Here is a 19,714-nt window from a genome sequence, read left to right as displayed (position 1 = left end):
TTTTTGTGTCATTTCCTTCATGAGGTTCAACATACCAAGATTAGCTTTCACCACATTTTCTTGCATCTTCCTCTTCTGTAAGTTTCTTCTACTTGGCACTTCTTCACCTATTGTCACCTTTCATACACACTACAGTAGACAAAATGATTAAAATAGCACAAAATAAAAACAAAACAAAAAAAAAGACATTTCAAATTTGTTTGTGATTAACTCCTTGAATAGTGAAATAATCAATAAGTCTGTCCTAATAGGGTATATAAAGTCGGGCTTATAAACTTAAGTGCCTTGCTCAGAGACCCACCATCATAATACTCCTTGAGTGGAATATAAACTTAGACTGTCTAAAATAATATCCACTTAATGTTTGTTCCTATGTGTATTTTATTTTTATCATATTGTTCCATTGAGATATATATATATATATATATATTGGGCATTGTATGTATGTTTAAATAGATTTGTAGTTTTTATAAATAGTGAATAAAAACAAAGATGAACTTTTCCTTTTTCCTAATGTAAGTTACATTACTCAAAATATTTTGGCAAAATATATTTCCTTTCTTTTTAGTATAGGTACGAGAGGCCACATCTGGTCAGTGGTAACATAAAACAGGTGGAATATTTGGGCAACATATGGTCAGATGCTAAAGGGTTAAGCAAGCTCCTAATTCTTGAGAGCCTTTTAACATAGCTCTCCTTGCAATGGTTCAGAGCCCTTTTATTTAAGACCTGCATCTCTCTATTATCTATGTTGTTGTTTGTAGCTTTCTCTTTAAATTTCCAGGCATAACTTGCGTTGCATTGCAAAGTGCTTGTTCAGATTCTAAAAAAAGGAAGAGTGACTATCTTTACTTGTTTCAGTCACTGGACTGTGGTCATGCTGGGTACCACCTTGAAGAGTTTTAGTTGAACAAATCAACCCTGGTACTTATTTTTTAAGATTTGATATTTATTCTATTGATCTCTGTGGATAAACTAATAGATTATGAGAATGTAAGCAAACGAACACCAGTTGTCAAAATGGTAGTGGGGGACAAACACAAAGACACATAAATATACATTGGTCTTCTTTCAGTTTCTGTCTACCAAATCCACTCACATTTTTTTGCTTGGTCTTGGAGCTATGGCCAAAGACACATGCCCAAGGTTTCACACAGCAGGAACAAACCCAGAACCATGTGGTTGGAAAGCTAACATTTTACCACACAGCCATGCCTCTTCTCTGCTTTAGTGTGGTGCAGTGATCTGGGCTGGTCACTCTGCCTCATGTATGTGAAGTTGTTGGGGTCACATTAAGCTACAACTGATATGTTTAAATTCAGTGATCATAATGGTTTCATTTGAGTCAATGCAAATTTTTCAACAGAGTAACATACTTTGACAGTGATTTCATACTATAATTATAAGAGTATGTATCTCTATTTTCAAATATCAAGTGATCTATATTCTTGTCTTATGACATTTGTTCAACCTCCTCTGTGTGTGCATTGGCTGCGTTGTCAAAGTGTTGAATAGAATGCCTTACAGTATCTGTTCTACGTATCCTCAGTTCAAATTCTGCCTTTTAATCATTGGGAAAATATGTTTTTCAGGACCAAGCAAAAGTGGCAATAGTTAATTTTGTTGGGTCCTGAAAGACATGCTTTGGGATATTTCCTACCAAGTGCCCAAGTATTTCAGCATATCACCCTCAATAACACTACACTAATTGGCAGGTTAGAATATAAGGGTATGTTCAACTTCTGTGCAATCTAAAGGAAAAACTGAGAGGTTATTTAGAGAGATCAGAGGGAGGGGAGAGGGAGAGAGGTCATTTAGAGGGAGGGAGAGAGATCATTTAGAGGGAGGGGAGAGGGAGAGAGATCATTTAGAGAGATGTAGAGAGAGAGAGATCATTTAGAGAGATGTAGAAAGAGAGAGATCATTTAGAGAGATGTAGAAAGAGAGAGATCATTTAGAGAGATGTAAAGAGAGAGAGAGAGATCATTAGAGAGATGTAAAGAGAGAGAGATCATTTAGAGAGAGGTGGGGAGATCATTTAGAAAGAGAGAGGGAGAGAAAGAGATAAAGCATTTAAATTATATTGTTTGCTTCATTGCCCATTCTATTTTCAGTAACCAAGTTGGATTCATTCCTAAGATGATGTTTTCAATCACTATAAAAGTAATATTTATATTTAGTTTTTCTTCTTTTGTGCCAAGTGACCAGCTAGTCTCACCTAAACTCTCTCTCTCAGGTCAGATTTTATTTGAAAACATTGGTTTATTAATTTTTGTGTCAACCTCTTCAATTTCTAGTGTAGTCATTAATACTGAATGTATTTATAATAAATGTTTCTTTTATATATATAAGTGTAATGTTTAAAAACTATGCTTCTATTTTCATAGATAGAATTGTTATATACCAATGTGTGTATTTAGCTAATCAGTAGACCTTGAGGGGTAAAGGAAAATAGGTAGCGAAGGGTGGTTCCAGGAGGCTTGATAGCATGTTTATTATGCCAAGAGGCTCAGATTTGGAGGTTTGCTAATTTCTACACTGAGAGAGTAAAAAGCAAGAAGTTTTTCAAATTGCAAGGAACATACTCTATTAACAAAAATGATGTTGGAGATTAATGTCTTATATTGGTAAGTTTGTTCTCAGTAACAAAATAGAAATAATATAGAAATGTTACTGTAAGAAGTTGAATGAAGAATTATAGGTGGGTTAGTAAGAAGTAACTGAAGTATTATGTTTCAGTATGATCTAGATTGAAGTTCGGGAAGATATCAGGTCCATCAGTGATAATGTCCAAATTACTTACCACATATGCAACTACTGGGATTTCTATTTGTATGAATAATCAATGGTGTTATACCTAATGATATTACTATAAACTGATAGCAGATCATAAGATTACTGCAAAGTCCCTGAGCTAATTAATGCATTAAAACATTGACAAAAGTATGTAGATGGACCAATTTTGAAAGTTGCTCAGTGAATGATAATGAAATTAGTGCAAGAGAGGGTCAATTTGGATAAGATATTGTTATGGTTGTATCAGAATGAGAGACAGCAAATGCCATGTTTTTTGGTGTGATAACTACTAAAACCAAGCTACTCTTCTTTTCAACTGACAACCTTCAAATGTCCTTTGTGAGGAGCCTGTGCTCTGTAGTGTGGTTGGTACTAAGAAAGTTAAGCAAGCATGAATGACTAGAGTCCAATCCTGAAAATTCGAGATAGCAAAGACCAAAGTTGTAACCAGTAATAAACACAGAATCATGCTGTCATATATTAAGTGGCTTTGATTGATTGATAAGTAGGAAAGGAGTAGTTAGGGGTTCAATATTATGTAAGCAGTGCAGACAAAGGTATATGAAATATATAGTAGGGTCTCTTTAGCAAACTGACAGAAATTACTACATGTTAGCAGTAGAATCACTTATAGCATCCTTGGAAAGATTTCCATGAACTGCTTTGCATTATCTGTTGTAATGGTTAGAATCAGTAATGTAGATCAGTGCTTCGCAAACTATCTGTACTGGCAGTATTTTTTTCCATTGTGCCAGGGACTCTTTTACTTGTTTCAGTCATTTGACTGTGGCCATGCTGGAGCACCACATTTAGTCGAGCAAATCGACCCCAGGACTTATTCTTTTGTAAGCCTAATACTTATTCTATTGGTCTCTTTTACCTAACCACTAAGTTACAGGGACGTAAACACACCAGCATCGGTTGTCAAGCAATGTTGGTGGGACAAACACAGACACACAAACATATACACACACACACACATACATATATATATACATATATACGATGGGCTTCTTTCAGTTTCCATCTACCACATCCACTCACAAGGCTTTGGTTGGTCCGAGGCTATAGTAGAAAACACTTGCCCAAGATGCCACACATTTATGAATAGAAATGATGATTTAATTATTTTGTTTCAAAAAGCTTCATGAGCTAACAATTGAAGGTTTTCATAGTACAGAAAGACCAAGGAAGATCTAATATGAAGTGGTGAGAATAGATCACATGACGTTGGTCCTTACAGACATCATGACTCAAGATTAATATGATCCGTCAAATCCATGCCAATATAGGAAAATAGACATTATAGAATTTGTAATAATGGTATTTAGATATACAGAGATTACAAACAATGAAGAGACCACTCAATTTGTTTAGTATTGTTTACTGGTGTAATTTGTTTTGGCTAAAAAATGCTACTCAATTAATCAACTCAAAAATATTTACTCTCTCCATATTTTGATCAATGCCACTGAATAGTTAATTGTTTTCAAATTCATTTTTGTTAGTTCATAGAGTTTGTTGGAAAATCTTTGTTTGTTATTAGTCACTTTCCTCATCTATAATCTTATAATATTCTAAATCCATTATTGATAAAATTGTTAGCCCTTTTTTATGATGTTTATTATTTTGTTGCTGTACGTGCAACTGTTTCCCTCCCCCACTTGTGTGCCCTGTTATATTTAATGAAAAGTTTCTCTAGTGTATTCTGTATGCTTAGTCACAAGAGAATTTGTGTAACTGTATGTTATGGACTCTTATTTGTAAAAATTTCTTATGATTTAAAAGTGTGCAGTTAACATCAGTAATAAAGAGTTAAAGTTGATAGATTTGATCTGGGGAGAAAAAAACAACTAAAAAGCTTCAAGGGTGTTTTAAAACAAATATTAAAATAACTTCCAAAATTTCTCTCTTTTTTTTTTTCTTCTACTACAACTTTTCATGTAAGAGATACATGCTTGTTTTTGGTTCGTTTTAAGACTCACTATTACTTCCATTGATAAAAAATGTTCTAAAATGTTGTGCTGATTCAATTATAAATTCAATGAAAAAGATAGCATTTCCAAATGTTATCAATTGTTACTCTTTTTCATAAAAGAAAAATGCCTGCAAGTATTCAACATCTACTTAAAAAAAACTATCATATAATAACAATATTAATAAACTCAGTTTTCCATGGTTTTACATTGTATGGATGAAGACATTGTGAGTGTAATACTGAATTTTAGAGGTATGAGTATATTTAACTCTTTAGCATTTAACCCAGCCATATCCAGCCTAAATATCCTACCTGTTTCACATTCAAACCAGCCAGATCCAGCTTCTCATACCTACCCTGCAATGTCATTCTTGAAATAAGCAATCACATCATCATTATTTTGAAGCTACAAGCATTACACTTGAGAGAGTAATGTGAATGTTAAAAGGTTAAAGCAGAAAACCATGGCTAAGATGAGCATGTCTTGTCAGCTTTTGTAATGTTGATTGTGTAAAGTAAACTGAGAAACCAGATGAATATTCAAAGTAAAAGTAATTATGGTTAGTTATGATAGAAGTGGATGATGAATTCCAGTGTTTCAAAACCACACTTTGAAGTAATACTTGGTAAACTTAGTTTTTCCTTACTTAGTTGGAAAATATTAAAAAATCTAAATGGCACAGGAGTGGCTGTGTGGTAAGAAGCTTACTTCCTAACCACATGGTTCCAGGTTCAGTCCCACTGCATGGCACTTTGGGCAAGTGTCTTCTACCATAGCCTTTGGATGACCAAAGCCTTGTAAGTGGATTTGGTAGACGGAAACTGAAAGAAGCCTGTCATATATATATATATATATATATATATATATATATATATATATATATATATATATACACACACACACACACACACACACACACACATGTATTTGTGTGTATGTTTGTCTGCCCCACCATCACTTGACAACCGATGTTAGTGTGTTTATTTTCCCCGTAACTTAGCAGTTCAGCAAAAGAGAAAGATAGAATAAATACTAGGCTTACAAAGAATAAGTCCTGGGGTCGATTTGTTCAACTAAAGGTAGTGCTCCAGCATGGCTGCAGTCAAATGACTGAAACAAGTAAAAAAAGTAAAAGAGAGTCCAGGTTTATGGACTCAAAACTCAGCTAGAGCAGCCATTTGTTCAACCAATGAATTGAAAAGGGTAGTGTTACTTAATCACTCACTTTTGCCCAGGTTTTGAAGGAGCTGAAAAAAATTTGATGTTTCTGTTTCCTGTGATTTTATAGTTTTTTTTTTGTGATAAAGCAAGTTCTTGCAAGAAAAGTAACATCAGTAAATTATTTTGTTATTGACTTTAGCACACCCTATATAAGCCAAAAGCTGTGGACAATAAAGCTTGTGTTACATACTTTAACTTTGTTACATAGTCACTTTTCTGAAACTTTACCAAAAATAAACTGACAGAGAAGACAAAAAAAAGTTGTTCCAGTTTGATTCATGTTTAGAACTTTAAATAATAGAACAGGAATTTCACGATTTTATAGTTAACATAAACCCTCACTGAGATAATAGCTTCTATATAGAAATGTCAGCCCTAGAGAAGTGGTTTTAGTGCTATGTAATCACATCATGTACCTGGTTCATTAAAAAAGTTGAATAGAATAAAATGGAAATGCTTCACATCATTTAAATGTCTTTGAAAAACTTGATGTATGCTCTTTCCTGCTTACCAAATGCTGATATCCTTTACTTCTACTTAATACACTGACACTAAGTTTTCTAAAATGTTTTTAGCTTAGAAGGGCCTCAAACCAAAGAATACCTGTAGAAAGTCCCAAAATAATTTTTGGGAAGTAATTTTACATTTCTGAGGTTATTCTAAGACCAACAAGAGAAAATGATATCAGTGATAGTTTACAGAAAATATTGATTTTGCTGCTAAGGTTATGAATGGTTGTAATCTTTGTGGAAATAGATCAAAGAATTCTTGAATTAGAATACCTTAAAATGACTGAAGCATATCTTTTCAGAATGATATGCATCTATATCTTTAAAGTTGTTACATATGATCTTTCCAACACATTTTACTCTTTGTATGGGATGTAAAACACTAATCTAGAAGATAGTTATGATGACATGATAATCCAAACAGATTTTTATTATAATTGACCCTTTTCTACTTGTTGTTTCCATTCTTCGTTCACAATGATTACAGGCTAAAATATTTCATTTACTTTTTGATTAAAATAAAAATTTCTTTGTTTTTTGTAATAATATTATCCATTCTTATATGCACTGTGCTGTCATATCAGCATCTATTAATGTCACAATTTTTGTTGCATGTAGCTTAGGTTACTGCTACGCTCACCAAACTTATAAAGAACAAATTTTGGATGTGGCTATTCTTTAGTATCTATTATTTGCCAAATGGATAATTCCTTGTTCAGTTTGATATTGACTGTTACATTTGACCACTCTGCAGATAAAATCTTCGAATGATCAGATTATTTCATCTGTTCAAGTACAACTTTCAAGGAACAGATTTCCTGCAGAAATACCTACAACATATTGTACTAATAAATTTAAAGTAACTTATTCTCACTAAAACATTTGACTTATATCCCAGTTTTAATATTGGGTTAAGTTCCTTATGTTTAAGAATAATTTGTAATTTCTGTTCAGTGTCTGAGAAGTCTTATGTACTGGACAACTCCAGAGCTAGAAGAGGAAAATCAAGTTTTTGATCAATGACATTTAAGCTCTTATTCTCTCTTTATATGTCCCCAAAACAGGAATAAATATAATTTTATATACATTTTGAATAGGAAATTTAACACCTTGGTCATTAAGTAACCCATATAATTTAGAAACAGAGCTGCCTTGGTTTAAAATAAAGGTATGTTCTGTCATGAAATACTGTTTTTCATTTCTAGAATGCTTCTGTGCTCCACTGGCTACATCTGAAAAAAATCAAACTATCTGATTAGCAGACTTTTTCTACAAAATTCTCAGCTCTTACTCCAGTATTATATTGTGCCTCCTTCCTTCTGTTTTGTCTACTATTAGTTCATCCTCTTTTACTCATTGAAAGTTTGGTAGTGGTCATCTTCCTTCAACACACCTTTCCATCTGTTGTTATAATTATTCTCTCATTCCCATCCCAGAAGCATATTTATTGCTTTCTCATACCTAGTCATTCCACTTATTAGCCTACACCAGTACAAAAGAATTCACCAACATTAATCTACCATCTACCCCAACTCGCATGTTCACTATGGAAACTGTTTAACATACAAAACAAAAAACAGAAACTGTTTCACACATGTTAGGTTATAAAAAAAACTAATTTCTAATAACTGTTATACCAGTACAGTTGATATTTACTACTGCATTAGTATCTATAGTAATTAGATGTTCAGGATAGACAGGCTGCTCAAAAAAATGTGAAGTCCTTCTCTTAGGCTTGTGGTATATAAATATTCTCAGCTCTATTTCAGATAATTTCCAGTTAGGGCTTTAAAACCTAAAATGGAGAGATAAATGAAATATACTCACAGGAACATAATTTTACATTAAGTGCATTACAATTTTGTTTCAAACTTGACCTTAAGAACTACATCTAAAAATATTCTGCTTAAATTTGAACTAGCAGTGTCTATTTATGAATATTCTTTGTACATCTTAATATATAAAACAGAGCTTGTGTGTGTGTGTGCACATGCATGCGCACACACGCTTGTGATTGCATGTGTCTATTCCTTTTGAGTTGCTGAATTTGACATATGAGGTATAAAAAGATTCAGTAATCTTTTGGCTACCAAATAAAGTATGTTTTTTGCACAATAATTCTTTTTTACTAGAAAAATAACCTTGAAAACAAGGTCAGGTTGCACGATTTTGAGGTCTTTAGCTAAGGGGGCAACTCTGCCTGAACAATGTGTCTTACATAGAGCATAATGAGAAAATGTTTAAAATACATGGAGTTTTACTAGAGAATGAAACTTCAAAGATATACTGTCAACTTTATTAGTATTATTTAGTACATAATCTTTTAATGTGAAGTATGTTTGTGTTTTGTTTAGCCCAGAGTTGCCTCTGATGAGGCAGACCCATGGCATAGTTTTTTTTCTGAATTACTGTAAATCTGTGTGTTTGAGATTTGGCTGCTGTTTGTAGTAGCTCAAGTTACCACAGACATACTTGTGTGTGTGTGTGTGTGTGTGTGTGTGTGTGTGTGTGTGTTTTGTTGTGGTGAAAAAAATACTTTTTCTCAGAGTATTGTGCATAATAATTTAAGAAATCTGGACATCTAACCTTTCAGCTTCAAATTACAATTGTTAATTGTTGGAAGCCAAGTAGACTGAGATGTACATATACTGTTATTGTATAGAATAGAAGTTCAATACGAAGTTTTGAACTCCTTGTCTTGTGATTAGTAATCCTTTACCTTAAATTTGAAACCATTAAGTCTTTAAATATTATTTTACTGGGTTTGATCTTTCATCTGTTTCCATTAGGGGGTATCACCTTCGAAAATTTAATTGATCATACTGACCTCAGTACGTATTTCAATTTGATATTTATTTTATAGATCTCTGCTTGATGAACTGCTACTTTGAGACATAGTGGGACACAATACTCGATTTAATAACAAATGTAAACACACACACACACGTATATTAGGTGCAACAATGACTGTATGGTTGAGAAGTTTGCTTCCCAATCACATGGTTCCATGTTCAGTCAGTCTGCATGGTACCTTGGGCAAATATTTTTTACTATAGCCCTAGGGCAACCACAGATTTCTGACTGAATTTGGTAGATGGAAACTGCAGCTTTGTTCATCAGAAAATGACCAAAAACCATGTTTATAAAGAAGAGTTGTTTGCTTCATACCCTTCGTGTGCTGATTCTGCCCATAAGAAAGGCACATACAGTGTGGCAGTCAGTCATTACAGGGTGCATTGCTAGTAATATATATATATATATGTGTGTGTGTGTGTGTGTGTGTGTGTGTGCTCAAAGTAAAATTTTAATTTATTGAATTTATCCTTGATTAAAATTTCTATATTTCTGAAATAATAGGAAAACTATTGATAGGAGATAAACTATTATTTCTAAATAAACATTTGGGGATTTTGTTAAAATTTTAGTCTAAATATTCTGAACCTATTAAAAGAAAATTCTGGATTTTAACAACCAATTGTTAACTATATCTTCTGATAAGTTAAACAGATGAGATGTAGTTCTCTTGACTCCACAAAAGAAAATAATTGTCTAACACAGGTAACATCCTTAAAGGCCTGGTATCAATTTTGTAGCCAATAAACATGAATGTTATGCTTCTTGATACAATGAAATAGCTACTGTATGATATGAGTTCATGAATTATGAGTTGTAGATTAATTGGATATGAATTGTTGATGCACAGAAGGAAAATTTGTAGCCATGTTTCTTCTAAAAACAGAAAATGAGTTGAGATATATAAATGGTGTCTGTATTGTGCATTTCTAGACTGCCATAAATTCCTGTTTGTCTACATAATAGACACTAATGATTTCTTTTTTTTTTATTGTTTATTCATGCAATTATTTATATCTAAATATATTCAGGTATTCCCCTATTCATATTTACATACACTAAATATATTACATACCAGTGATTTATAATATTTCTGGGATTTCCGAAAGGCAGTTTTGATTTATACATATTTAATTTGAAATTTATTGCTTAGAGAGAGAGAGAGACTCATTAAGTGACTAGTTTTCCTGGTAAAAGTTTCCCAATTATTATTTCTAAGAAATACTGCCACACTTTATTTTATTTCATTTTTCTGTTAACAAGAGAGATATTGTTTTACATACCAGCTTACAGAATATGCTGAACATATATTTGTATAATTAAACAGCAAAAGTGATATATATCTAACAAGTAGTGTTAGAATTGCCTTAAGAAAATGTATTTCACTATTATGATATTCTCTGCTGATTTCAAACATCAGAATTATAGCTTGGTAGCTTGGTTGCCAATAAGAAACTTGGTTAATCTGATGTAACAACCATTGCTAATTAGGTAATTAGCTTAGGGAGTTAGCTTTAGGAATAAATTTAAATGAATCAATATATTTTTCAGATTTTATATTATGTGATTATTGACTACTCATTCTAAATATCTTAAGTTTCTTTTTAAATGGCAACAATTGAAAAAGCTGTTGGAAACCTTCAGATAATTAATCATAACTCCAACAAATATTACAAATAAGAATTTTTCAAATATTCTAATGCATAAAGATTATTTTGCTACTTTGTAATGGTTGTCTTAGCAAATGCAATTTCACAAATATTTCAAAGCTTAATATTACTATGTGATAGATGTCTTCTATCTGAAAATTTAAATGGTATCATTATGAAATAATGAGTATAAAGTATTAAAACCATAATTATTATTTCAAGCATTCTCTATTCACATCGAATAAAAAGAGACATCATTTAATCTTTTTGATTATGTTTATTTTTTTCAATGTCCTGATGCTTAATTTAGTTCTAAACATACTTTTGTTGCTATTTAGGTTATCATATAGCAGCTTTATAGTTGTAATAAAATTATCTGAACACAGTAATGAAATATCTTTAGAGGTTTTCTAATATTTTTTTGTCTTCCATTTAACCAATCTCATTCTCCATAAAGAATAAATCTTTATTAGATGGTATAAATTTAAATCTATTCAATGTTTTTACATTAATATACCTTTATTGAAATGTGCTAGATTCTTGTGCAACTCTGCTTCAGTCTGCCCAGTTTACGAACAGGCTAGAAGTAAAACAAAGGAAGTATTGCCACACTGGTGTATAAATAGCTAATGTTGTTAAAATTACACCATCCATATATTCATGGGAAAAAAATGAGTGTAAAACATATTCTTAAGTCATGTAGAGTAATCAATTAGTAGAGTTGAACTGAAGTCATCAACAAACATGAATTGAAAGCAAATTGAAGAAAGATATCAAGGAATGGTAATTTCAATAATTTATTTAATCTGAAAATTTGTACATGAAAATAAAACATAGATCAACATATATGCAAAGAAGTGTTATGATAATGACAACAATGGTAATAATGATGATGAAGATAATGATGATGAATATAGATAGTTGATAAAATCATTTCACCACAATCACATTTTTTTTTTAATAATTTGCCAACTGAGAACTATTGTGATACATTTCCAAAATATATCCTCAATTTAAAATGTCCCAAATAGAATTTCTGAACATTTTCAAAATTATGCATATTTAATGACATTTTATCTCAATTTCCAATTTTTTCCTCTTTAATTTCTGATTTAATTTCCAGAAATTACACACACACACAAAATAAATAAAAGAAAACAAGTATATTTTTCTAAATTCTGTAGATCTTTTTTTGTTTATTTACTAAAAGAATGATTGAAAGTAGTGATATTGTGGATCTCATAAACTAGTTTTGTTATAGAAGAGTTAAAATATCTTGTTTATAAAAAAATCACTTCTTAAAACATGAAAGTGTTGAATGGTAATTATCAAATTTCATTTATTGGAATCTTAGATCATTAATTTCAAAGATATTCACTCTATTACTTTTGATACTTATAAAAACAAAATATTTAATAAGATGAAATATTTTGTTGGATTTGCTATATTGTGACTTAAAAGCTAAATTGACTTTAACTGAAAGCAAACTAACTATATAATGACTGACTGAGAAACAAGCTTTAGAAAACTTCGATTTAAATATTTCTGTAACTCAACACCAGCAGATTAAATATCAAGATTTAACTAGTACCAATATTTAATCCAATACTAAATCTAGTCAATGTAAAGCAATAACAATAAATATTTAGTGAAATTTCAAAATTTGCAATCTATTTCTTTTAAGACAAGAAATAATCTACAAATGAAAATTGGCATTGAATTTTCATTTAATTTTACATATTTATTTTATATTATGTTCTACAATTATATATTTTAAAAAATGCATCAAATTGGAAATCTTTATAACTTTAAAGATGAAAATCTGACTGATTATATCTAAGAAAAGCAAGATCATGATTTAAAATGGTTTAGGCAAAGGTCAGAAGCATTCTATCATTATCTGAGAATAAATCAATCAGTTCTGTTGATAATCCATATAAGGTGTAACAAATGTTTCTTCAAAAACTCATAAAATAAAAAAAAGAAGTGTGTTCCAAAAATATTTATGATGTAACTTATAGCCAATCTTAAATCACTATTTGATTTTGTAAAATAGAAAATCAGAGTTGAATGAATATAGATTTTTTTTTTTATAGATATTAAAATTAATATGTTGGACTGAATAAAAAAAAAATGAAATTTTAATACCAAAACCTTACTAGAAAACATAATTTTTTTATAGTTTTCTTCAATGTTTTTACATATCATCTCTAAATAACATATATCTCCAAACCATCTTTAGATAGCTTTAGAAAAAAAAAACCTAAAGTCAGTTTACTCAGTTGAGTACAGAGTCTGAAGGCTTCAGTCCTGAGTCCTATCGTTTTTGAAAGTCTGAAAACTTCAGTCCTATCGTTTTTTGATTTAATTTTTCATATATCTTAAGAAGTACCAGTTGGCCATACAGCAATAAATGGTTACATTTGAATTAACTTTAGACTGAAGTAAAAAAGGAAAAATAAAGGCATTTGGGTTTTAGTTACAGTTTTATTTCTATTGGGAACTTCTAAACTCTAATGTGTATAATCAGCTGGTTTAAAACAATCACCTGGGCTTGGGTGTTGCTTTTAGTGGAGTTCATCATGTTACTAGCATTTAGGACTGGTCGGAGGAAAACCTCTTTCCACCAGGGTCTGAAAAAGGTTATAGATGCAGTTCTGCTTCCTTTGGTTAAGCCATTTATATATGTAATAGACAATATTTAATATTTTAAAGATTTGTGTATACACCCCAAAATGTTTTACTTTGATTTTCCAAAAATATTTCATCAATCATATATATACTGTGTCTCACCTATCTCAAATCCATCTTATTATTTCATATATACATATGTAAACATTTTAAGACATTTGGGAAAATAGCAATTAGAGATATATTTTTGAGGGTGGTTTCCATAACAATAATCACTTTATATTTACAATAAATAATTTAATTTCTATGCATGTGTAGAACTGTTTGTGATTTTCATGTTAATAATTGGTTGCATTTTAAAATTTTTTGTGAATATATTTGTTTTAAAAATGGAAATTATAAAGAATTCTTGCTATGGAAAGAACTGATTCTTGGATAAGCTATAAAATACTGTGAAGTTTATTGTTTAAAGACTGTATTACTTCATCAGAAAAACTACTTCAAAATTTATTTTGGCTTTATGGAAATTCAAAACTATCAATAGCAGAAATATATATTTTGTTCTCATTGAAATAATTTAAATGGTTTATGATACATATTTTACCTTTTTATTTCACATAAGCATTTTAAGAAGTTAATTTTATTAATTTTGAAATCAATTATTTCTATTATTTACTTAAAAGTCAAGAACATATAAGTTCATTTTAAGAAAAGTATTTTGTGCTCTCAATTTCTTGTCATAATTAAAATTTTACAAATTAATCTTGGCATACTAAACTAGTGCAACATTTCCTTTTTTTTATTATGGAATGCCAAAAGTACATCGTCTCCTATATTGTACAAGTTTATATTTGAAACAGACATATTTGTTGTCTCTTAATTTGTAAATTAGTGGAAGTTGTTGCTTTTAATTAAAACTTTATATATATATATATTAGTCTGTAGCTTACTGTACAACAACACTAAACAAATTTCAACAGCTTAGAGAGGAATCAAATTATATTTGCAACTTTTGTTGACATACACACCTCTAAGCTGAAAATCTATATGGATACTTCAAATCATTCTGCATGAATTAATATAAAATCACCTTTACAAGTAATATGAATAGATTTTAATCACTGCCTGATTATGTATGTTGTAAAATGAGCAAAGGACTTTATAGAGGTTATCTTTTCAGCTTTTGTTTATTGATAATTTTTTTCAAAACATATAAACAAGGGAATATTTTTCTTCAAATTAACAATCGTACAAAATTGAACACATTTTGTAGTATGAAAAAATAGGTTGTTTTTTTGTTTTTGTTTTTTTCTCCCTCCATTTAATTAACAGTTGTCTAACAAATTTATTTTTAAAAAAACATGACAAAATAAAAATAACACAAGTTTCCAGTTAGTATCAGAAGGAATAACAAAATGTTTAAAGACAATCTGGAAGAGAAATGCCAAATAAGGCAAAATAAATTAAAATAAAATCTCTGATAATGTGGAAGAAATAGAATATGATCAAGAAAACATTTTTATAAAAATCTGGTTTTCTTACCTTAACTGGAAACTTATGGAGATATCTGTTTTCGATATGTGTTACTTTAATTTATTGGTTTCTGGTAGTAAATGTAATCCCTGATGATAGCCATAGATTTGTCAGAAGTTTTAACCTTTCAGAATTTCTTGAAAATTACTTACTCATTAAACCATGTATCTCTTATGATCAATATGCCATTTTCATCAGATACTACATATTTTATTTAGCATTCATTAGTAAATACCTCCCACCTTATCTATAATCATATGCACACATAGAATCACACAAAGTAATGTGTTGTCACATAAAAAATATATCTCAATTCATGTCTACAAACAAATGTATGTAACCACTCTGCACAAGTATCTATATGTGCACCTAAATGTATATATATGTACTTGTGTGTAGAGATGTTTCATTAGTATTTGTCTGTAGGGCAAAGGTACAAAGGCAGCTTGAATATTAGCTACTCCCTGGAAATGTTATTTAGTTGTTAATTAGTTCTAGCACCTGCCCCTAACATCATTTGGGGCTTCAAGATGAGGTAAAAATCTGTTCTCCATCATTTTTTCTTTGTTTAAAATAATGTGAAATTTACTTGAATGAGCAACTACTTATTTCATCCAACTGCTCAATTTATCACTTCTACAGCATTTCAAATTTTCCGGTTTTTTTTTTAGCATAGTGACAAGCGCCTTTCAGATAACTTCTAATTGAACAAATGAATACATTTTCCGACCAATATTTTCATTGTATTTGACCTCAACAATATATAATTAATTTTAATTATATATTTTTTATCTTTGTGAAAATCTGGCTATAATTCTTTAAATTGCATTTTACATTAAGAATATACCAGAACTCACTTTAAAAAAATAGCCTCATATTAAATACAAACATTACTATGCAGCAACAGCTTAGAATCTGTTTAATAGAGAATATATTTTGAAATCTAGAAAAAAAATCTAAGTGTTTTATTTGTAAATGTACTTGATAATTTAAGTTTTCTCCAACTTAAAAAATGTTGGGATACAAGGCAAATTATTCGATTTGACAAAGTAAACTGTTTTGTTCTGCACTTACCTTGAACTGTAATTTAAATTAGTCTGATTTTAAAACAAATTGGTGGAAAATGGTTTACCAATGTTCAGTTTGTTTTTGGTTGTTTTTTTTTTTATTTTTTTATTTTTTTTATTTTTTTACATTTCATGATAAATATCTAAACATTTTAATTAACAAAATCATGCAAGTAGTGTGTTTATAATGAGCAGCAAAATGTTAAGTGGATCAGAGTAATTAATTATTGAGGAAATTATTGTGGATTTTACAAAATCCTCTAAATGTCTTAAATTGAAATAAAGCTGACATTTTTTTTTGTTCAACAGTATTTACACAATCTATGATAATGCTCCAAAAAATATTGCATTCTGTTAATATTTCTATTATTATCTTTTAGAAAATATCTATTTGATTAAAAAGGTTAAAACTATATAATCAATAAAACACAATTTGTGTCATATTTTTCTAGGGTTATGATAACACAAAAGGGTTTGTAAAAAGTAAAATAAATTTCAGTGAGTTGATTTGCTGTGAGGAGTGAAAAATATTTGCCCTTTTTTTAATATTGAGAAAATAATGAAGCCTTAATCCCATGGTCACAAAATCACAAATAAGAAATGGAATGAATAATGTAGACACTGGAAATGGGGAGACAGGAAAAAAGAGCCAATGTGTGATGTGGAAGCTGGATGTCATGAGAAAAAGTAAAGTGTGCAGGAACAGGTCGTCAAAGTTTGTAACAAAAGTAAGGTCAATTGAAATGGGAGATATTGAGGTCTAGTTCAGGTGAGATAGAAAGTAGCAGAGGCAATGGAACATATAAAAAAAAAAAACAGAGGAAGAGGAGAAAAAGGGAATGAGTTAGCAGTCAGAATTAAAGAAATAAATTTGAGAAAATGAAGCATGTTTAAAACAATGAGTTGTCAGAATTATAAAGACAAAAAAATGTCTTGCAAAGGGAGGTAGAAGTGTTTGTACACCACCTTCCACACTACTCACACTTGCTCTTTCTCTCTCTTTCTCGTTTACGCTATTGTATCAATCCATTGTTATTTCTTTCATTTATCATTCACAATTGGTATTGGGCTTCTTTATTTTCTCTCCCCAAAAATGTACGAGTGTCTAAAATACTAAATTTTTCAATTCCCATTGCAAAGCAGCTCACTGAAATTATTCATCTGCAAAGTTTTTTGGATTAAGTTTTGCCAATTAGTTTTGTCAAATTCTGAATTTTACCTTATTAGAAAAACACAATTTACAAACTTTACCATTCTACTTGATATATACATTTGCTGCCTACAGTCTAATAATCTACTTCAATCCCTATTACTCTTTGTATTTACAGCCAAAATGAAGATAATTATAGATCAATATTAATTATGTTTGACATTGTCATGTCTTGAGACTGAAAGTTATTAAATGGTTTTACCTGTATTCTAGGCAAGGATTATATAAACAAATTCTCATCCTTACAAGATGAGACTGACAACATAAATAAAAGGTTATTGTATTGGGAAGTTGCTGCTACTCTTCCCCTTGGGTGTGTATTCTAATGTACATGTTTCGCTAGTTGTCTATTATCAATTTATACAGTCATTATATTTCAAAGAGCAAACACTACATAAAATGAGTTGTAAAGTATTAACAGCTCTCATCTTTGTGTGTATCATTCCACACACAAAAAGTACTTTTCAAAACACCACCACATTTGCCTCATTAATTTTCAGGTTGAAAGTTGTTTGCTTCAAAAAATGTTCCTATTTAGAATGCTAATGTCTAATTGCAAAGCTGATAGGAAAGAATTTTTTTTAATTTAAGCAGCAAAATTTATAAAAATATTCATGATTTATACAATGAATGTATAAATGACTTTTCTCCAACGATGTATGTTTCGAATGGAAATCAAATCTACTTTAATATTATTTGTTGATGTTTTTTCAGTTATTGAAGTTAAAAACATAAATTTAAAAGTATAAGTTACTTTCTATTTCACTTTATATTCATACCTTAATATAAGCTCAAATCGGTTAAGGAACATATTCAATTTACTATGTTTCGTTATACAGAATTGTTTTCTCTATATAACTGTCTTTATAACCATCCATCTTATAAACTCCAGTATAATAGACTGTTAGTGATTGTATTGTTATAAAGACTAAAAAATATTTGACATTGTCATAACTTCAGCAACACATTGCTGCTATTTTTACCACCATTAACATGTGCACCAAGAAACTGTCAATTGGAGTACCAGTAATTGGATTGTAGTAAGGTTCTTTCTTCATTTGAATCAAATTACCTCTTGCCAGATTTACATTGTTGGCACTTAATCCTATGTTTGGCACCATTGCCATTGTAGGCTGGTATAATTGATACTCTAAATCATCAAAGTCTCATTCCAATGCATGTTTCTTAGTGTAGCAGATTTATTTCTCTTCTCTTAAAAAGACTTTAAAAAAACTTCATAAAACTGTCACTTTTTCTTTATTATCAGAACTGTCTTCATCATCCAGGATATCAGATATAAATAAAGGAGCTGATAATGCTGTAATATTTGCCTGGTTAATTATTCCTGAAACAATGCTAAACTGTCGATTAACTTGTTTTTGTCTTCGTTCTTGTAAATAGTTAATGATGCAAAGCCGCAAAGATTTGATTAGGGATAATACTATGTAAATACCAGGAGTTGTAAAAATAACAAGAAAAGGTACAGTTGATGACAAATCTCCAGGTCTGCTTGAGAGAGAAAAACGTAAAGCTGCTACTGTTATCAGATTGTTAAAGCTTGAAGTTTCGAGAGAGAGAGCTTCTAAAATTGGCCCATCTTGGCGGAATATCAAGCCTAGAAAAAATCCGAGAACCCAACCCGTTACTGGTAATAGAGTACATCCTAATATAATATAAATGTCCAATATGTTCCATACATACATATTAATGTAGACACCAAGGGTGATAAATAAAATACACATAAGTAATAGCAATGGTTTTAATAACCAGTTCAATATTGCTTCTGCCACATTTGGTTTTAAATACTTTGTTAATATCCCTCCTGTATAGGCAACGAAGACTGACACCAACCACACTTCAATGTGGTAAATAGGAATGGTTTTGTGTGCGTCTAAATGTAAAAAGTACTGTCCTAGTACAAATATCCAAAGAGGAGCTGTCCCTGTAAGAAACAGAAGTTATGTTAGTATTGTTTATTGTTATAGAATGAAAACTGTAAGCTTTTATTTTATTTTTTAGTAAATCATGGTTTTAATTCAATAATAACTATAAGTCAATTATTTCTAAAGCAAGATTATAAATGAAAAGTTTGCAAAAATATTTCTTAATAAAATTATAATTTTTGAAGAAAAAAAAACTATTATTAGTAAAGTTAACAATGAAACTTGAAGATTAAAAAATGCAAACATATATTAATCTATTAAAAAATATTACATTTTTATAACTTCTTACACCTGTAATCAACCATGTTCACATCCTTGTCTGT

General features: G+C 30.2%; 2 protein-coding genes across 2 annotated transcripts in view; one reads left to right on the top strand and one right to left on the bottom strand.

The window, feature by feature from the left end:
- The window catches only part of LOC115214751 (trafficking protein particle complex subunit 13), a 332,050-nt gene that overhangs the window by 83,369 nt on the left and 228,967 nt on the right, over positions 1-19,714 (top strand). The gene's annotated exons all lie outside the window — the stretch shown is intronic.
- Positions 11,968-19,714, bottom strand: part of LOC115214750 (sodium/bile acid cotransporter) — a 37,610-nt gene continuing 29,863 nt past the window's right edge. Inside the window, exon 3 of the mRNA XM_029783769.2 lies at positions 11,968-19,390. Within this exon, the coding sequence (XP_029639629.1) occupies positions 18,684-19,390 (707 nt within the window). The 3' untranslated portion in view covers positions 11,968-18,683. The remainder of the gene's footprint in view (positions 19,391-19,714) is intronic.

This window comes from Octopus sinensis, linkage group LG8, assembly GCF_006345805.1.
Source record: "Octopus sinensis linkage group LG8, ASM634580v1, whole genome shotgun sequence".
In the NCBI taxonomy this organism is placed as follows: Eukaryota; Metazoa; Mollusca; class Cephalopoda; order Octopoda; family Octopodidae; genus Octopus; species Octopus sinensis.
Note: the sequence above shows the minus strand (reverse complement) of the source record. Positions and strands in the feature narration are given on the sequence as shown.